At 37.8% G+C, this 19,539-nt stretch overlaps 1 protein-coding gene across 3 annotated transcripts in view; it reads right to left on the reverse strand.

The window, feature by feature from the left end:
• NRAP (nebulin related anchoring protein) overlaps nucleotides 1–16,016 on the reverse strand; it is a 50,005-nt gene extending 33,989 nt beyond the window's left edge. For 2 of the 3 annotated variants that reach the window (XM_061372733.1, XM_061372731.1), the window contains exons 1-13: nucleotides 15,544–16,016; nucleotides 15,206–15,300; nucleotides 14,420–14,507; nucleotides 11,256–11,357; nucleotides 10,602–10,706; nucleotides 9,890–9,997; nucleotides 9,016–9,120; nucleotides 8,362–8,469; nucleotides 6,809–6,913; nucleotides 4,030–4,134; nucleotides 2,809–2,925; nucleotides 948–1,052; nucleotides 59–166 (exon numbers count right to left, since the gene is read on the reverse strand). In XM_061372733.1, coding sequence (XP_061228717.1) covers nucleotides 59–166; nucleotides 948–1,052; nucleotides 2,809–2,925; nucleotides 4,030–4,134; nucleotides 6,809–6,913; nucleotides 8,362–8,469; nucleotides 9,016–9,120; nucleotides 9,890–9,997; nucleotides 10,602–10,706; nucleotides 11,256–11,357; nucleotides 14,420–14,507; nucleotides 15,206–15,300; nucleotides 15,544–15,615 — 1,323 coding nt within the window. In that variant the 5' untranslated portion in view covers nucleotides 15,616–16,016. The remainder of the gene's footprint in view (nucleotides 1–58; nucleotides 167–947; nucleotides 1,053–2,808; nucleotides 2,926–4,029; nucleotides 4,135–6,808; nucleotides 6,914–8,361; nucleotides 8,470–9,015; nucleotides 9,121–9,889; nucleotides 9,998–10,601; nucleotides 10,707–11,255; nucleotides 11,358–14,419; nucleotides 14,508–15,205; nucleotides 15,301–15,543) is intronic. The other variant, XM_061372732.1, reaches the window with a different exon arrangement.
• Between the last annotated feature and the right edge of the window lie 3,523 nt (nucleotides 16,017–19,539).

The raw sequence follows: 19,539 nt of genomic DNA on the forward strand, positions 1-19,539 counted from the left end.
CTGGAAAAAAAAATATAAGAAAGCAACAGCTATACAAGTGGGATTAATAAAGACTTACATTGCTTGCCAAGCTGCCAACCTTCATGGCATGTAGCATTCGCCTGTCCATGCCAATACCCACATAATGACCTTTCATCTGGTTCTGGTAGGTTTCTTTGTATTTAAGCTGTACAAAACATAGCAAAAATACTCTGATAAAATATACCTATTTTTAATATGAGTTTCCATATGTTACATCAGTGAAACAAGTAATTACAGCTGTGGTCTACTAGTGTTGCACCATTACAGAAACTCACAAGTCCACCACAACCTTGGTACTTTAATAAACAAAACCCTCTGTGAGTTTTCTATTTTACAAGATGCCACTTACATGTTCTTCATACCACCTGGATGCCACATAAAGGAGATACCTCCACATTCTATTGCTGCATATTTTTTTCATCAGAAACAGATACTAGAATTAAGTTGCATGGAAGCATTATTTGTACATTAACAAATGAAATTATAAACATCTACCAAAACTGGACTGTTTTGGTGCAGCTTTCATGAAGCCCAGAGTAAGGAGTTTGACTAGATAAACTGCTCAACCATCTCATGCATGTGGCAAAAGATTTACTCCTCCTAGATTTCAGAGAATGGTAGGAAGCAGTGTAAAAATTATACTTGAGTATCATGTGGTGCAATTATTAACACTGATTACTTCCACACAGTAAACATGTTCCTCTCTGACATTAACTCTGGTAAAGAATCTTCTGCTTACCTTCCCAGTCAGGAAATGGGTATACAAAATTAAATAAGTAATAATTACAATAGATAACAGTAACAACTGGCATCTTCTTGCCTAGATTAGCAACCTCTCTTCCATATATTGTAATACGTTTTTTCATAATCCTACATAAATGAGCCCCAGTTATATGTCAGGATAACATGAGGTACTGGAAACTTACATCACTGGTGAATTTTGAGATCTTGCTCACATTCTTGAATTGTGGAGTATCACAGTAGTTCATGCTATAGCCTCTGTTGTTTTCAAGATCCTTCTTATACTCCACCTTAGTGACAAAAATGCACAAGGGGTAGATACAGTAAAACCTTAACATGCTCTGTCAAGTTTGTACACATACTTTTCATCAGCCAGACCCACTGTTCAGAGATTTTGATATGTGGCTTTCATGAGATGGCATATGATGAAAATTAAAATGATTTTCATATACTCAGTTCTTGCTTAATAGGCAAAAGGAATGCAATAAATTTCATCCATTTGGACCTCAGCAAAGTGTATGAGACAGTGCCATGAGGAAAATCATTAACAAAACTAAGGATCTATGAAGGAATTTTAGGGTGAGTGTGGAGTAAAAGAAAGCAAAAAAAGCAATGGGTGTTTTCCACCATGAAGGATTGACCAGGGGAAAGCTTACCAGCAGTATTCTTCAGAGTAAGTTTAAATACAGAACTTGTTTAATGTTTCTATTAAGTATCTTACTCTGAAGTAGGAATGTTGAGGGTGATATTAAAGGGGGTGTTAATGGAAATATGACTAAATTTAGCCATGTAGAGCTTAATACATGTAGGGAGGAATCATAAAAATTTCAGCTATAAGAGCTCATCACCTGGAAGGGCTAAGAAAGAGAAAACTGTTCATCTGTAGGCTGACCACAGAAAGATGGCGAGATGACAAAGTAACACAGCCATCAAAAAGATAAATGTAGTCCAAGGCTGAAGCAAGAGGAGACTTTTGAGCTGGCACTGGAAAGTGCATGTGCTATGTACCAGGATCCAGCAAGATCTCATCAAGAACTTATGTACTTTTACAATCATTCCTGTTTAAGGAACATGCACTCAGCCTCTAACAGCTGCAATGAAAGACTGTGAGAGAGGAGGAGAATTTGGCTTGCTTAAGTCTAGGAAAACAAAGGCAGAGAGAAGAAAATTATACCCGTTTGTAAACATCTCAGAAAGGCAATCATGCAGGCAGAACCTTTTAAACTAAAGGGCAATGCTGGCACAAAGCACAGTAGTAATAAAGTGGACAGGAATAAATGCAGGCTAGAAATTAGAAGAAAAGGATTATACGATACTGTGCCGAAACAGCAGGATCCAGGAATCACTGGCCCAGGAGGCCCCTTCCAGTCCTGCTTCCAGGGGTTTTTCATTATTGAAGGTTTTATATTTTGACATCTCAAGAGTATGAGTTTTTAAACTGCCATGGGGAAATCTCTAGAAACTCACATTTATTAATATCTTTATAGCTGATATGACACTATAAATAAATTAATAATTCAGAATCTACTGAGAATTCCCTAGCAATCTTCTTTTGCCAAGCAGAAGAATGCATTAGGAGTAACTCACAGTCTTTCACATGATGGAAGAAAAGAGAAACCTGCATTAACAGAATGGTACAAATTTTGGCTGAGTTGGTGTTACTTCCTGATTACCAGTAGAACCTTCTTTGAAATGCTCTAAGTATCCTAACACACCCAAGTTATCCTAAAGCATTTATGTTTATAGCTTCACAGGACATGAAGAGCACAATTCAGCGTGGGTTTTTTTCAATTTATATTCTTAATGTAGCCAGAATTAAGGTTACTTTTCTGAGGTTAGTTTCCCCATACTTCCATACAAATCACTGGAAGTGTCAGATAACAGCACCTGAAGATTGGTTCTTACACCTTTCCTGTTACTAAGCTACACACAGATCATGTTTGTTACACTCAGGGTAATAGGAATAATATTTGTAGTACTTGCCCATCAGACACAAATGTTTGTATGAGCTGCATTAACTTGTTAACAGATAACTGAACCCCTTACCTCACTGACAAGCTTGTTAACACTTTGGGCTTGCTTAAGGGCTAAGTTGTCTTCAGCTGTTAGGGAGTGAAAGTGAGCTGCACCTTTCATCTTGGAAAGATCTTTCTTGTATTTTATCTAAAAAAAAAAAAAAAATTAGGAAAAATTATAGAACAGATGTCTACCTTTTCACCATTGCTATTGAGACTGGCTTCATGAAGTGGGATTAGATTTTTCTTGTTCTAGCCTTGATAAGCAAATTGAACTTGCTAAGCTGAAACACTGCAAGTTGCTCCTGAAATAAACCTCATATAAAGTCACAGCCCCAACAATCCCTATCAAGACACTTCACTAGACAGCAATTTTTAGAATCCAATTTTTACATAGATTGAACAGCACTGGTGGTTCATAGCTTGAACAAATAACTAGTAGATTCTTAGCTAGTGACTGATTGAAGCTATTTACTGCCAGTGTCTAGTATAGGCTAGTACATGCTGAAAGACTAAACAGAAAACAGCCTCAGCCCATCAGCCCAGATAGCACCACAGGGGATAACTGTCCCTACTACAAAGGTTGTCACTAGCAGGAACCCTTCACAGCAGCCACAGCGTAGTGACCTACAGACTGACCCAATTTTTGTCACTACACACAATGGACTCCGCAAATAGGACTGAGGCTCTTTAACCCATGGGATGCTTGCAAGAATAACACATCACCACCTTCCTTGCCAGTTCTTTAGCTTAGCACCCAGAACTGAAAATCCCCAGCCTAGAAATAAGCTCAGTCTTGTGAAGTGACAGTGTCATACTCTATGGTTTCTTTTTCTCCACATGACTTGTTTTGTGCTACAGGCATGATACATCAAAATATCAAAACCAGTTCAGCTCATTCATCCTCCATTTATTCACTACTGGGAATACCACAGTAGTCCACAGGATGATTAAGGCAGTTGAAGGTTTCATTAATAATACAGGTGCAGATTTGCCAGGAGGGTTAACCTAACAGTAGGGATCCCCATTAGTTGCTACATCCATCTCCCCCCTCATGCAAGTTGGAGCTGTGTCCTCTTGTATTAATGGATATTATTAATCCCTTGAGGCATCCAGTTCCCAGCAATGCAGTGAAATGTCATTGTTGTTTACTTCTCAAGTGTAATTTTAGCATTCTCCTTCCAGGCACTGCTCTGACAAACTGCTGTTTTTAATTGTTTATGAATTGTATTGATTCAGGTTTCATACTTACATCACTTGCCAATTCATTTGCTTTCTTGGCATTCTGATAAGCTGGGGTGATCATAGCAGGAAAGCTTCCTTTCCCTCTGCGTTCTTCAAACTCATCCATATAATCCTGAAGATTATATACAGAAAAATGTATGAGTGTTTACTCATCATACATGAGCAGGTGAAGCCATGGGTGATTTCATGAACCCCATAGTCCTTATTAGAAGGAAAGTTCATTGCATCATTTTTACTTTTCTTTTTTATGAAAAAGAAAATTAAATCACCCATTAGATTAACTGTGCCTGCAACATTACTTGTGTTGCATTGCAAGATAAATTCAGGTGGCAATTAGCTGAAGTCAAGAGAGCCTTCAAATATACAGTAATACACAGTTCATACAGAGATGGTATCTGCTATCCGTTCTCTTTATCAATACATTTCCTTGTAAAACTATAAACACACCTAAGGGTTTGGACAGCCAGAAAATTTGCTTAAACTTTCCGAATTTAGCATAGGGTCAGCCTTTCATTGTGATGTGAACAGAAGGCTCTTGATCTCTCCATAGCCATATCTCACATCATAGCTGATCAAAAACACTATTCCTCTAGTGCAGTGATATATTCTGACAAAGGATTCATTAATGAAGCAGAAATACCTATCTATTAAAGTGGAAGCAAAACACCTTAGGGAACAAAATCACAAAATTCCATTTGCTTGATTTAAAAAAAAACAATTATTGCCGAATTAATACTCTTAAATCCATCAACAGGTGATTTTATGTTTGACAATTTGAAAAGCCTTTAGATAATTTGATAACAAAAACCTGGAGCTTCTTTTAAAATGGTAATACCTAATGATCATCCTGAAGCTTTCTATGTCAAGATCTGGGGAGAATACGGTAAGTATACAAACAAGTAAGATACAGTGTAATGTGTCTTCTCTGAAATCTTTCGTAAATTCTTTGTAGTAAACAGCTAGTTTAAATGAAAAAAGAATGTGTGGCATGCCAAGAATGTCATGGAGAGCACAGACAGAAAGAACTATAAATATCTGGGGTATCTCTCTTGTGAATTCTCAATGCAAAAAACCCCACTGTAGGTCACTTTATGCACCATCAATGTTACATTGTAAGATAGGTCATGTATTGTAACCAGTGTGATGCAATTACAGTTATCACATCTAAATTATTCTATGAACAGATACAGAAAATAAAAAATAGCCATCACTAATGAGCTGAGTTAGTTTCTTAAAATGCCATTCGCGAGTCTGAATTCTTCACAGCGGCTTGCCATTTTCTTTCTCTTCTTTCTCAAATCCTTTCTGATATTGCTCATATCACAAAACAGTATTTTCAAGGTTCCAGAGAATTCATTTTAGCTACTTCTAAGATTTTAAAACATGAACAAAACAGGTGCTCAGCACACAGGAACTTTATAGCAATGTTCCTTAAATTGTCTCATGTCATATATACATTGGTATGATGTGTCCCTATGATCTTGACAGTTAGAAATCTAATCCCTTTACCCGTGTTAAGTCATGCTTCACTCAGAAAGATCCATTAATTTCAGTGGTTCTATTTTATTTGAATATCGAAATCCAATCTATGTAGATTAAAACTCAAAATTTGAAGTCTGTGACTGAAGTTTCAAAGATACTTTCAAAGAAAAAGAGCCCTTAATTCTAAAGAGAGAAGCATTCTATAATGCTTGAAAACGCAACTGGTGCTTTTTTAAAATAATTTTACTTGTTTATTCTAACTAAAACTTGTAGTAGTTCAAAAGATAGAGACTAATTGAAGGCTTCATTGCTACATGTTTCAAACTCATATTCCTCAAGAATGATTTTCACACATTACAAGATACAGGTTTGAACAGAAGGGAAGAAACATAAAATCTCAAATATCTTAGGACAATACAGTCCCTTTTCATTCATTTCTCTAAAGTATGTGGGTCTCATGAAGAATAAGGATGAAAATCCTGAGACTAACCATATAGTTTTGTTTATACAAAACCACTATTCAATTCCTTTCAAATTCCCTTCAGCTGTATGCAGTATTATTTAGCTGTACTATTTTCCTAATTTAATTGAATGCATTTTGGGAGACCACACAAATAATGTAATTCCCTTAAAAATGAAACAAAGGCAAAACAAATGCCACAGACCAAAACAGAACTAATGCCTAATTGGTTCCACAAATACAGAACTACAACTTGTCAAGCACCCAAGACTATTTTTTTAGATGTTCTGAAATCTAAGAGGACATGTATGATCTTCAGTGCTATTCTCACATGTTTGGAGCTGCAAAGTTTCTAAGATTTCTAAAAACATTTGCAAGGGAAAAGATGCTCATCCATCTACTAACTTGGTACCTATCATTTCACAGCCCTTTCAGTTTTTCTCCTAACTGAATTTACATTCTCTTTCACATGGAATTGGACATTTTCCACAAGTAAACATGTTTCAGTGTGAGACATAACAATACCACAATAGAAATGTACAGTGCATACATGTACACAGATAAAATTTGCCAAGGTAGGCCTTACCTTTTTGAATGACCCTACCATAAGGATCATGCAGTGACAGTGTATGCACCCTGCAGTCTCATCTTGTAAATACCAGTGCCAAAATCTATCACACATTCAGAGCACGGTGCTGTTGCACACCATGCCTTCCTTTCAAACCTTACATTTGCATACAGAAATGCAAAGTGAAAACAGGTCTCGCTGTAGTTTCTAAAGTCTTCAGCAACTGGACATAGTAATGGTCAACATCAGCGTGGGTATCTCTCAGATGCTGCATACCTGGCCATATTGATCTACGTGTTCCCTTGCAATAGTAGCATCTGTTCCAGCTGTATGGGTGGCTTTTCCCTTGATCTCTTTTTCATATCTTTGATGATACTTTACCTAAAAGGAAAGAAAAGGAAACGAGTTTACTCTCATACACAAATGTTGCATAATGATTAATAATCAACCACGTGCAATAAAGGATCTTCAAAATTCCCACTGCCACCAATCTACAGAAGTCAAATATGTCACTTGAAAATATAAAACCAAAAATAGCAGTGTACTTTTTAATAATGCACTAGGAACATGGGACTTGCCATTTCAACCCAAACCATTAGCTCAGTGTGTTCAATACCATCTGCTTGTCATCAGCTAATTCCTGATGCTCCAGCAAAGAAAATAGAACGGATTGTAATGTAAATCACAGTTACCACAGAACACTTCTTTGACCAAAGGGTCATCTAAATACCATTAATAACTGGACTTACTTCTGAAAGATTCTGATCTCCCCAATGATCAAGGGAATTTTAAGCAAGGAACCTTCAAGTTTAGACAAAGATTTGCACTACCTTTGCTAAAGTCAAAATAATGCCTGTAACCTGATGCTGCCCTTTAATCACCATGTGTTTTTACTGACGCAAATCCACACATCAAAGGCAAACAAAAACGTTTAAGTGGTTTAGAGGCAGTTGTATTTGCCTTCAAAATTACAGATCTCCTCTTTTTTTCCTCAAGGACTCTTAATGTTTTAAATCCGCTTCCACCAAGTTAGCACTATATGTTATCATCTTCTACAGCAAAAAGAGCTTTCCTTTCAGTCGCCAATGACAAAACCCAATCAACTATACATTTGATGACCTTTCACAATGCTTTTTAAAGCATATGGGGGTGCTGTAGTTTTGCCATGTTTGGAGAGGAACAGAAAGCCAGTAAAGATCAGAACAGCAAGGAGTTCAAAAACCCCACAAACAGTAAGGAGAGCAAAATGAGTGGAATAGAAAGCTATGTTTTATAACTCTATACCTATGTCAAATGTATGCACGTATGTGTGTGTATATACTCAAGAAGCTAGTTTCTTGAATTCATAAAAGCCTTATCCTGCAATAGCACAAAAGAAGGAACAGGAGAATGAACTGCAAAGATCCACTGGGAGTGTGGAAATTCATGGCAAAGCAGATCTCTGCAAAAACATCTTTCCCCTGATACAACATCACCTAGAAATATTGTGGCTGTGTAAATTAGAGCTGCACTTTAGCCCCTCTAACTCATACTGAGTTGGACAGAATGAAATCAAAGACCTCCATCTAACTCTAATTGTCTTCCTTCTCAGTTGTATGCAACAGGAGGCAGGGTAAAAGGGACACTTTTGCCCACAAAAATCAAATGCTGATTCACAAATAAAATGCCTTTTATGTCCCTGAAAAGATAATCACTTGAAAATTTGTGCATGAAGTGCACTGCCAGTGTAACTCCACAATGCTCATGGAATTTCTGCTGATAAACATTTTAATAGAAAACTTGTGTGACAATTCTTTTCTTCCCCAAAAGAGACTGCTTTGGACACTTACATCACTGGCTAATTCATTTGCTCTCTTAGCTATCTGATAAGCTGGAGTGATCATAGCAGGAAAGCTGCCTTTTCCTTTTCGTTCTTCAAAGTCTTCTGTGTATTTCAACTGTAAAAATTCAAGACAGTTCAGTAGCAGTTAGATCAAATGTATCTTGATTGCACACATAATCAATTCTTAAAGTTGCAAAGTCAAGCATTCGATGGCTGTCACCTGCCAGAAGGAAGATGAATCATGAAGTATGAATCTTTACAATGTAGTCTTTAACGATATGACTGTGTATCTTCTGCAGGATCTCTGTGTCTCATTCAGAGTGTAGGATGGATCACAGCTGTTTAAAGAAAATCTGAAGTTGTCTGCAAGATGCCTGCTTTATTTATATTAGAGTCAGACATCTTCCACTACTTTGCATAGCACCCAGTTGCTGGGTACAGAACAGACTAGTTCTCTGCCTTCAATTCTGACAGCCAGCTAGTCCCTAGAAGTGAATAAGGGCTTTAAAACTGGAATTATTAAATGCTTAGTAGTAAATGAGTTTGCCTTTAAAATATTAGTATTTTATTTTAGCTTATGGTCATATTTTTAAGTGATTTATAAACATCCTAAGAGGCACCTGAGAGTCAGAAACAGGTCAACATATTTTGTTTCACTTACATCACTTGAAAGCTGTCCTGCAACTTTTGCATGAAGTATATCTGGAGTGTCTACAACAGAGGTGAACTTCGAAACTCTCTCTTCATGTCCCCGCTTATATTCTACCTGGGAGAGAAAACATAAAAAATACATATTACAAACAAAAAGTATTTTCTATCAGAAGGCTTCAAGAGAAAACAAGCAACAGCAGTCATGACACTTCCCAGTGCACACTCAAGCTATCACTATATTTCAGGCCCTATTTCCTTGAAGTGAATGCCAGAAGCAGACAAAAATGGACCCAGCTAATCAAATTTTCAAGTAATACTAGATTTATGTGAGCCATAAATTTGATTAAATATCATGAGAATAGTCATTAATGCACCATCTAAGATCATACTGCATTGACAATGCAGTGTTTGAAGAAAACAACGCAATACTTTAAAATCACTTCTACAGGATTTATTTTTACTTGATCTTTTTCAGTTGAATTGTTATTTCTCTAAGTAAGTGATTTTCTGTCCATATATTTGAAGTAGCTTGTATATGAATTCAATTCAATATTACAGGTACTGAAGTTCAAATAATAAAGTGAAAAAAAATCAGAGCAAAATAAATAGATTAATAAAGCCATAACATGAAAATAAAGGAGGTAATTAATTAGATAAATATTTTGGAGTAATTCACAATCACAAGCGCAACAAAAGTTGCTACATCTTTCAGGAAATACCTATAATGTATGTCATTTATGCTATACGATTGTCTTCCCAAAGCCAAGTAGTTTACTAGTACAATGAATATTCATCATAGAACCTAGTGTCTGAAGTAAATGGACTAAACTCAGGATTCTCCAAATCTAGCAGTCTAAAATAGGATTGAAAACCCCACAACTTACATTACTGCTTAGTTGGGTGGCTCTCTTAGCAACCTGATAACCTGGAGTGATCATAGCAGGAAAGCTGCCTTTGCCTCTCCGCGGCTCATATTCTTCTGTGTATTGAAACTAGAAAATGAACATTTTTTGTTTGGATGCTACAGAAAACCCAATGTAGTTCAATATGATTCCTCTTTTAATGCCTGCTTTCTAAAAGTAGGTATCACTTTATTCAAAGGTAAACAAATTAACTTCTGCCTTTTTAGGTAGAAATACTTCCTACATATAACAGAAAATATTCCCAGTCATAACAATTATTCACTGCTAACTGGCTCTGTTGGCTGAGTCACTAACCCACTGTATGGGCGTAGATGATCAGTATAATTCAGAAGTTATTTTCTTCAGCCATGGAAATACAGTCAATGAAAGGTCTACTCTATGGAAAATAATGTGTTTTCCATCATGAGTTCTGTCCTACTGGTGTAAACAGCACTGACTTCTAGATCAGGTCACCTCGGATATCACTGGTCAGTAGCTGAAGTGGTTCTCACTTACACAAATACTTAAATGTATGATTTCCAGGATGGGCAATAGCGCTGTTACATGATTTTAATCACTTACATGGTTAAATATCATTACTGACAGAAGTAAACACGTGCTTTGATGCACTGGTAGGTCTTCAGAATATGACAGACTATGAAAAAAAAGCTATTCCAAACATCACCCCACTTACATTGCTCAGAGCCTTCTGTGCCTGTGTTATCTGGACCATATCAGGATCTGGGATAGTTCCAGAGTACCACGATTTTCCTTCTGCATAGGCAGCATAGTAAGCATTCTACAAGACAAAAATTAAATAACTCCTAATCTTTACCTTTGTTTTCATACACAAACAGCTGATCTGACAGAATAAAATAAACCACACACAGTGCTGTGGAAGCGACACTCGCTCTGTGAAGACATACAGCACATGACCTACACTCCACATACCTTCAGAATTGCCAGGGAAGAACTTGTATAACAAGAACTGACATCAAGATGTCAGGATCTAGGATCCTGGAGTTAGACTCAAATAACTTCCCCTGGGAATCAGATCACTTGTTGTGAAGCCTCAGTGCCAGTAGAAAGAAGACATATTGAGTATGGCTGTACATGCAGAGGTCCAAACAGCTAACTATATAGATACACTATTCCTTCCCTGTATTCTGATTCTTGCACCCTAAGCTGTAACTGAGCTATGCTGCCTTGAAAAGTTTAGCCAAATAAGAAGCAGTGTTGGTTTTACTATTGAAATGCTACAATTAAAACCCTAAAAATCAAGTTTGCCAGGGCAGATCCTTGGTCTCCTGCAGGCTAGTGGCTTGGAGACTTGAGGAATATTTCTTACCTGGGTGGCCAGCTGTTGGGCTTTATAGACAGCTTCAATTTCTCTGGATCTTGCATCCCATTGAAAGACTGATTTGAATTCTTGCCCTTCTTGATATTTTGTCTAAAAAAAAAGACTTGGTATTAGTAGTTTGTTAGTAGAGAATAACATACACCCCTCTTACGAGAACAAGAAGAAGGGAGACATACAAAGTTGAGAGTCTCTTAGTCCACAGTGTTATGGAGTCTGCATGAAATGCAGTAACAAAAGGAAATGAATGCAAGATGAAACAACAAAAACAGTGCAATTCCCACCACAACAAAATCATTTCAGCACCTGCTAGTTTTTGCTGCACCTTAAATCAGTCTAAAGGAAGGTTACTTCCAAAACTCCTCAGACCTACTTGACAACCCTTCTTGTGTATCACACACTAACACCATCAAACAGGCAGCTGTGGGACAAATCAGCTCAGGGAATTAGTAAATAGACTTTTGCTGTGTTACCTTTCAGCAATGTCAGTTCCTCCATTTGCCTCACTGCAAAAATCTCCAACACCAACAGAAGAGAAGCAGAGGAACAATGTGACTGCACAGAACTAATATGCTGGGTGGCAGCATCAACACAACTCAGTTTAAGATGATTTACTTAGTCACAATGTTTACCTGTGTCTGTGTGTTCAATCTTCAAATGCTATAGAGCAGCCTCTATGCCAACTACTAATTTCACCCTGAAGACACATTTTTATACAGTATTGATGCAGAAAGCAAGGGTCTATGACAAGCACACCTATCAACCAAATCTTCACAGCCCACAAGAAAATACCAACCATCTTCTGACAGCTTGCAAAATTCTCCATCTTTTCCACCTTCTCCCTCTTTAGATCAACACCACTTACACCTGGTTATATACAAAAAGGCTGCATAGCCTGCAGCTCTATGCCATGCAAACGCTACTAAAGTACTTCCTCCATGCCACCCATTCTTGGCAAAGGAGTTTTCACAGAAGAGAAGACTGCATTTAGCCCTAAGGTCAAAACTAATCCACACCCAACTTCTAAGTAAGTTGGTTAGTTACTAAGATTCCTACTATTATTGGAGATGCACATCTGTAAAAGAGCAGCATATTACACCTGAAATTTGGCTTGAAGCTCTGAAAGAGTAATTCAGTCTTTAGATAATAATTTTGGGGGAAGTAATCTATAAGGATTGAAATCCCTAAGAAATTTTAAGCAGAATATATCAATGCAGCATTACATGAAAGAACTATTACCTGTCGGGCAATATTCTAATCTCTTATTTCCCTGCACAGTGTCCACAAAGTATCATAACTGTATAAATGTAAATGACTACTATATTTAGTCCTGGGTCATCATTTTCCTACTGCTACTTTTATCATGACAGCATACAGAAATCCAACTGAAATCACATCTCTGTTATACAGCTCACTCTACAGAAGCAAAAAATAGCAGTCCCTCTCTTGAAGAGTGCAAAATCTAAACTGACTGGACAGAAAAATCATTGAGCATGTGTAACATTATTCCCATCTTTAAATGAAGTACAGAGCTACAGAGAGATGAATCTGCTCACATTTGTCTGCTAACACAGAAATTCTGTGTAGAGGGAGCGAGCTGAATTTTTATGTCTGCATTCAAGTCAGTGTCTTCACATAGGACTCAGGTGAGAACATCATGTTAGGATTGAAGAAACATGTTACATTTTCTGCATAAGGAGTAATATAATTGACCCGCACTTCCCTTTCCTCCCCCCAACTTTTTCCCAAGTTAGGATTATTTTACACACTTGCCAATGAAAAAGTTTTCCTGCACTCAGAATTTCCTTTAAGTAAGTACTGCAGAATCAGCTTCTTTACTACCCTTAGCAATTTTATCTCTGGAGCAGAACCTCATTATGTGATTGAAAAGGACAGAAGGTGCTTTAGGTGTAAAAAACAAGGGAAAGTGATCTTTGAGCTATAATTTGTCTGGCGTGTATATTCACATGCAGTGGAAGTATCAGAGTCTCATATCACTGCCTAAAACCAGAAATAGAACCTGAAGTAATCCCAGACTCATTCCTGACCAGATCTGTCACACACAGTTTAAAGTAAGTGCAATAGTCACTGCTGAAATAGCTTCTGCCCATGATACTGCAAAAACTGATGCATAAGAATACAAGAATGAAAGAAGGTAGAGTCTGATAAAGGCTATTAGTGTACATCAAGTTTCTACATCTGATACAGAATCAGAATTAATCCAGGATGCTGTAATCTAAGAAATGCAACTTTCTTCTTCTGTTTTAACATGGCTAATCATATCAAAACACATTGGTTTGCCTACTAAGTATAGTAATGCAATTAATAGTACTATTAGACATGACATTCGAGAAACTAGTATTATACACAGAAGTGAGATAGCTATCAATTATTGGCTGCTTCTGTATTTCTCATTCCATGAAATTCTAAGAAATGCAGGTTTGAAACAAATTTAACCAGAGGGAAACAATGCAAGGCAGAAAAGAATGGCATCTGAACAGAAAGAAGACTTTGAGCACCCCTAGAGGTCTGCCGGGCCACAGCAGCCTTTGAGACGACATGCAGTTGAAAGTGCTGGGAAAGCTGCTCCATCCTCAACTCTTTAGCAAAACATTTCCAGTAGAACCATGCAAAGCTCCCTCGACTTGAGTGTTTTCTTATCTCAAGTTTGCCAGAAAGACTTGACAAAGTATTCAGAACTTTTGCCTACGTCCCACTGAGACAGAATTTATTTTCTGTTTCAGGACCTGTAGTATCAATTTCAGAACAGATCATAAAGCAAGTGGGTCATTTTTGTGTCCAATGGCAGCGTAAACCCCCCTGATTTAGTTACCGAGTTTACATTTAGTTACTCAGTTTACTTAGCTCTGTGCAGTTTATGTGAACAATGCTTCTGTGTAGATTATCAGATATGGCAGGTGAGGAACTGCTATTCAGTTTCCTTTCAGAAAGTGGAAGCAAACTCAGATCTAACCTTTCTTTCTCATGAGTGAGTGCATTGAAAAACATGATGATTCAAACCCGAGTTGAGATCTTATTGCTTTAAAAGAATACAGGAGGGTAAGTAAAGAATACGTGTTTATATTTCTGAAGACAGATATGTGATATCAAAATGTAAAGCAAAGCTAAATACACTTGGCCCTCAAGCTTCTTACCTCACTTACCACTTCCGACAGCTTTTTGGCATTCATATTTATTGGTGATTCAAATACACTTGTGAATGCATTGTTTTTTGGATTATGCCTAAAAAAGGAAAGTGTAAAAGGAGATCAGGAATGTACGAAACACCCCACCAGAAAGGTTCTCTCTGAGCACTCAAAAACACAATACCAGCTTCCACCCCTCTATACATAACTTTCCCCCCACTCACACATACATCTCAGATTACATCTAAGTTATTATTGCATGGAGTAGGTGCCTAGAGCAAAATTAATTTTAATGATCATCATATCAATGCTGTGTTTCTAATAACAAAAGAGAATAATAGAATAAAAAACAACTGTCATCTCTCCTTTTTTCTGCTGACAAATTTGACAGGAATTGATCATTATAAAATAAAAACTTCCTAGAACCGACCTACTCCAAAATCTGCATTTTTTTATACATTTTCCTGATGATAGCTCAACCCTGTTAACTCTTAACCACTGATTTGGAAAGCACTGAATGTTATAGTTGGGTTTATTTTCTTCCCACAATACTGAAATGGAATTTAATTTGGTATTTTATAACACACTGGACAAATGAAAAACTTTATATCCAGTAACAAGAGTTTCCCATCATTTGTGATTCACAAAAACCAAAGATATGCACAAAGGCACTAACAAGACATAATTCCACGCCACACACGGGACCAGGCTGAGTCCAAATGGTGATCTATTACATTAAAATGACTTGGCATTTAAAATCTTTGCTTTAAAAAAGAGAAAAGGAAACACACTTACGCTTGACAGTAAGGCTTTTTCTCATGGCTAACAAAGTTGTTTACTGTTAACATCATCTTGCATATTTCACAGTGAAAACAGGCTTTGTGCCATGTCTGGAAATACCACAAAACAGAAACCAAACATGATTCGTATTTCATTATTATTCTGTTGAGTTTTAAATCTCAGTATTGATCCTTAACATTCATTTAATGTTTCTTCAAATATATGCTTATTATTAACTCAGTTCTGAACCCAGTTATGAGTAAAGAACTTTTAAAACCAAGAGATTTGCACTGTGTTAAAAGTGCCAATCTGAGCATTTATTATAGTCCAAAATAATAAAGAAAAGAACTGACCTGATCTATACAGTTAATCTTCTCAGCAGGGTAAACCCCAAAGCCACATCTAGCACACGGCTGCACATTCATCTTGAAATCCAGAGAGTGAAAAATATATAGGTTTATACAAAAGGTTCAAAGAGTATGAAAGTGACTTTTTGGCCTGTGCAAAGCACACTCTAGACACTCCAGTCAGGGCCTTTTGCTGTGGTCAATGGCTCCCATTAAAGCTCTGAATTGAAGTCTGTTGCTCCGTTTGCTGACCTTCTGTTTCAAAGTCAGCTGCAGGCTGGCTTTTAAAGCTGCCAGTTAGTAAGAGCGGTTATTTTGGCAACTGTGTCAGTGCGTAAGGGAGGGTAGCAGGATCCTTCTCTAAATAGAAGAATGAACTCACAGAAACGAATCACGTCCATGTGAACGACAGAGTCTGATCATTTAGTATTTCAGTTTTGCTGTAAAGCCCGTAGTCATAAGCTCAGGATGAAAAGTCTATACAGCAGCAGCAATTTATGATACTCTCCTCACCCTGATACACAGCAAGTGACCTCATGGAGGACTAGTCTGTGTTTAGGAACAGCCTCGTCTTAGGAGGAGGTAACACCAGAGACACAGGCCAGAGATGGGTTTGGAACTTCCCAGCCCTTTGCTAGATCTAGAAGTATTACACAGCCATTGCCACAGCCAACTCATTGTTTTATTTCCCTTGGTGCCAGCTCATATTCACCTTGTATCTTTAGGCAGCAGAGCAGAGCACACTCATTTCTCATGTTTTTCTGTTTCATCAACCTATCACTTCATCTCTACATGTAAGAGGATGCATAGTGAAATGGACAGGGCCTCTTATCACAGAGTTCTAAACATGATGGGTACAAATCCAAACATCTGTCTCCTACAGGAAAAACTTCAGAAAGAGCCATTTACTTTTGAATAGAATGAACAAAGCAGCAGTATAACAGTGTTCACAAAGAGCAGGCTGGCATAGGAATATAAAACTTCCTTAGCCAAATAATGATAAGAAATTATAATGCCAGATAGTAGGATTCAAGCAAGTTATTAGGTTTGTAAAGTCTGCTTTGAACAAAAAAAGCTGTTAATTCTACCAGCTATTTGGTTCAGATTTGATATTTACATCTTACCTAATCACAACACCTGGAGGGCTCCATAACCCTGAGACACAGCTAAGAGTGATCCCAATCCAAGCAAAAGTCTACTTAGTCATCCATGCATCTGAATAACTTCCCGTGCCTGCAGCAGTCCTGAGATATCGCTAAGCACTTACCTTTTCTATAAATTACAGTTCTATGGAAATATTTTTTGTCTAAACCTTCTGGGTATGCTTAGAGAGCCTCCTATTCACCTCTCCACAGAGATATGCAGCTTAACTTATTATTACTACTTTTAGTGAATGCTGACAATGTACTGGCACAACACACTGTCGGCAACTGGTGTGCCGAAAATAGAGTCTCTAATCTGAAGAGCAATGGGTATGGCAGAAAGTCCTGAAAACACTGGAGTCCTTTCAAAGTAAGTAATTAATATCAGTATAGAAACAGAAGTATTTTCATTAAATTAAAAAATACCCACAGGACACACTTGCTTGCATTAAATTAACTGCTGAGTTGCCTCGTGTTAATCCTTTTGGGATCAGGAGCAATTTTATGTTGACCAAGTTACATCACAACAATATTTACCCTGCTCACACCTGTGAGCCAAAATAGTTTGGAAGCCTTTCAGTTTCTTTCTCAGACAGCTTTCCATGTTGTCCCAGACTGCCATTCTGTTTATGCAAGTGACCTGTATTAGGGTCACAGTGGCCAGGCTATCTCCCCCTTATTAAAAGTGGGCACAATACCAGCTGCTGCTTCCTTGTATTCATCTACTCCAAGAGTCACCATATTGTTCATTTTCTAGATACTCATAGTCATCTTCATGCTATCTGAACACATGTCTATCTGAGCCTTTGCCTCAAACTTTGACAAGAAAAAAGACCTGCTCCTGTCCCAGCACAGACATTACATTGCTTGAGGCACTCCTGAAATGAGTTCTGGGAGGTGCTGAAAGCAGGACATCCCTGAACTACACAAAGAAAACAAAGACGTGGCAACTAGAGAACAAATCATTCACCCAGAAGTTACCTGAACAGCAATTACCTGGACAGGACTCCAGCCTGGACCATCAATGCATATAGCCCATACGCACTGTGCATCCACAGAGCATACTAGAGATCCCTGAGAAGAGGCCTGTGAGACACCTAGAAGCCCTTTATTTCACAGATAAAACTTGCTTCATGTCAAGATATGCAAAGCCTGTTTATTTCTTTTCACAGCAACACATATTACTAGCTTGGCTGGAAGTCAGCAAACACATTTTCCACGTTCTCCTGCTTCTCCTAAGTTAAACTATGTTCAAGAAGAGAAGGTCAGTAAAGCCACAATGCCCTGTACAGTTATTGTCTTTCCCAACCATGCTACTTCCCTCACATCCACTGTGCACTGGTTCTGCTGAAGTCTACTGAAGATTTCTCATTTCTGAGCTCCTCAAACCTGTCCTGTTGCATGGTCTGCTCTTCACCACCCTGGATTAAAACTGAGTTGCTACTAGAAAAGAGAGTTTATTGAAAAACAAGAATTGTATTCTTTCATTACAAAGTAGATACTGAATTATGATCATGCAAGGAATTAAATCACAAAACCAGCACAAGTTTGTTACCTTGACAAACCTTAGCAAGACATTTTCCCTTCAGTTAAAAGCTCACTGTGGCTTTTTTCCTCCTTTAGTAAGGCCCCATAAAGGCTTTTTGATATCAATGAAAATCTTAAAAGGCTTTACTTAACAGTAGAACCTTAATCAATGTGGTTTAAAAGTACTGCAGTTCCGGGTAAAGTACAAGGAGACAGTACCTTGAAAGTGCAAATTAGTAGAAAGAAACGTTGTTACCTCTCCAACCTCCTTAAATTCATTGAATTAACTGTGTAGAACCATGTCTGCATCCTTAATCTGAATATAAAAAGCACACATTAGTTACACAAAGTAACCTTTTACCAGACATTCAAGCCAGGGCCACCTTCTCTATCACTCCTGAATAGCAGCTGTGCCCTTCCAGCCCCTGAACAGTGGGAACCAGACATCACAAATTGTGGCAACCCTATCTTCCCTCTGTTTGAAGACAAAAAGGTGCTGCATCCCTACAAAAACGGGGGGTGTTACTGTTAAAAGCTGCCTGAAAGAGTTCAAACACAAGACCAGCCTCATCACAACCTTCTCCAAACCACTTGGTTAATTACTTATCTGGATTAAGGACTTCTGTCTCATTCAGCTTCCCCACGCTAATCAAATCAGGCATAGCAGCAAATCCAGCTTTCAAAAATACAGAAAGAAAGGTGGAAAAGATTTATCAACACCAGGATCTCCCAAGGCTTAAAGAGAAACCTCTAATGGACTGCCTTCCAAACTTTTCACATTTTTATTGTTTTGGAAACAAACCAATAGCTGTTTACATTTCATGAATAAAAGGATTTGTGCTTACACTTTCAGGGTGAGGAAAACTTGCGAGTGGTGGGGGGGTTGCAAATGCTTCTAATAGAGCAAGAGAAACTGAGAGCGAATAGAGAGAAATGGAAAAAAGAACCAACAGGCCAAGGCAGCATCACTGTTACAGAGCAGAGAAAGAACTAGTGAGGATGTGCTACAGCTTCAGCTGAAAGCTTGAAGAAATGTGTGCAAAGCATACATAGCACAGTCTGTGTGTATACTATGAGACCTCCAGTGTCCAAGTATGCCCATTTATCATGTATCACAAGCTATAAAAGATTCAGGCTTAAAACTCATAAAACATGGCATGTGCAACAGATCACCTCTGCCTGATTACAGAGAGATCCTGGCCAAACACACACACCAAGCTGAGATGCATTATTCTACTGAATTTCATACAGTTGTGGTGTGCCAAATCACACCCCACAGCCTCCATATCCCCACACCATATCAAAACCATTCATCCTTTCTTGCAAAATGTAT

This window comes from Neopsephotus bourkii, unplaced genomic scaffold (genome assembly GCF_033783945.1).
Source record: "Neopsephotus bourkii isolate Nb327-2 ecotype Australia unplaced genomic scaffold, CSIRO-AGI_Nbou_v1 NB_1615, whole genome shotgun sequence".
Classification (NCBI taxonomy): domain Eukaryota; kingdom Metazoa; phylum Chordata; class Aves; order Psittaciformes; family Psittacidae; genus Neopsephotus; species Neopsephotus bourkii.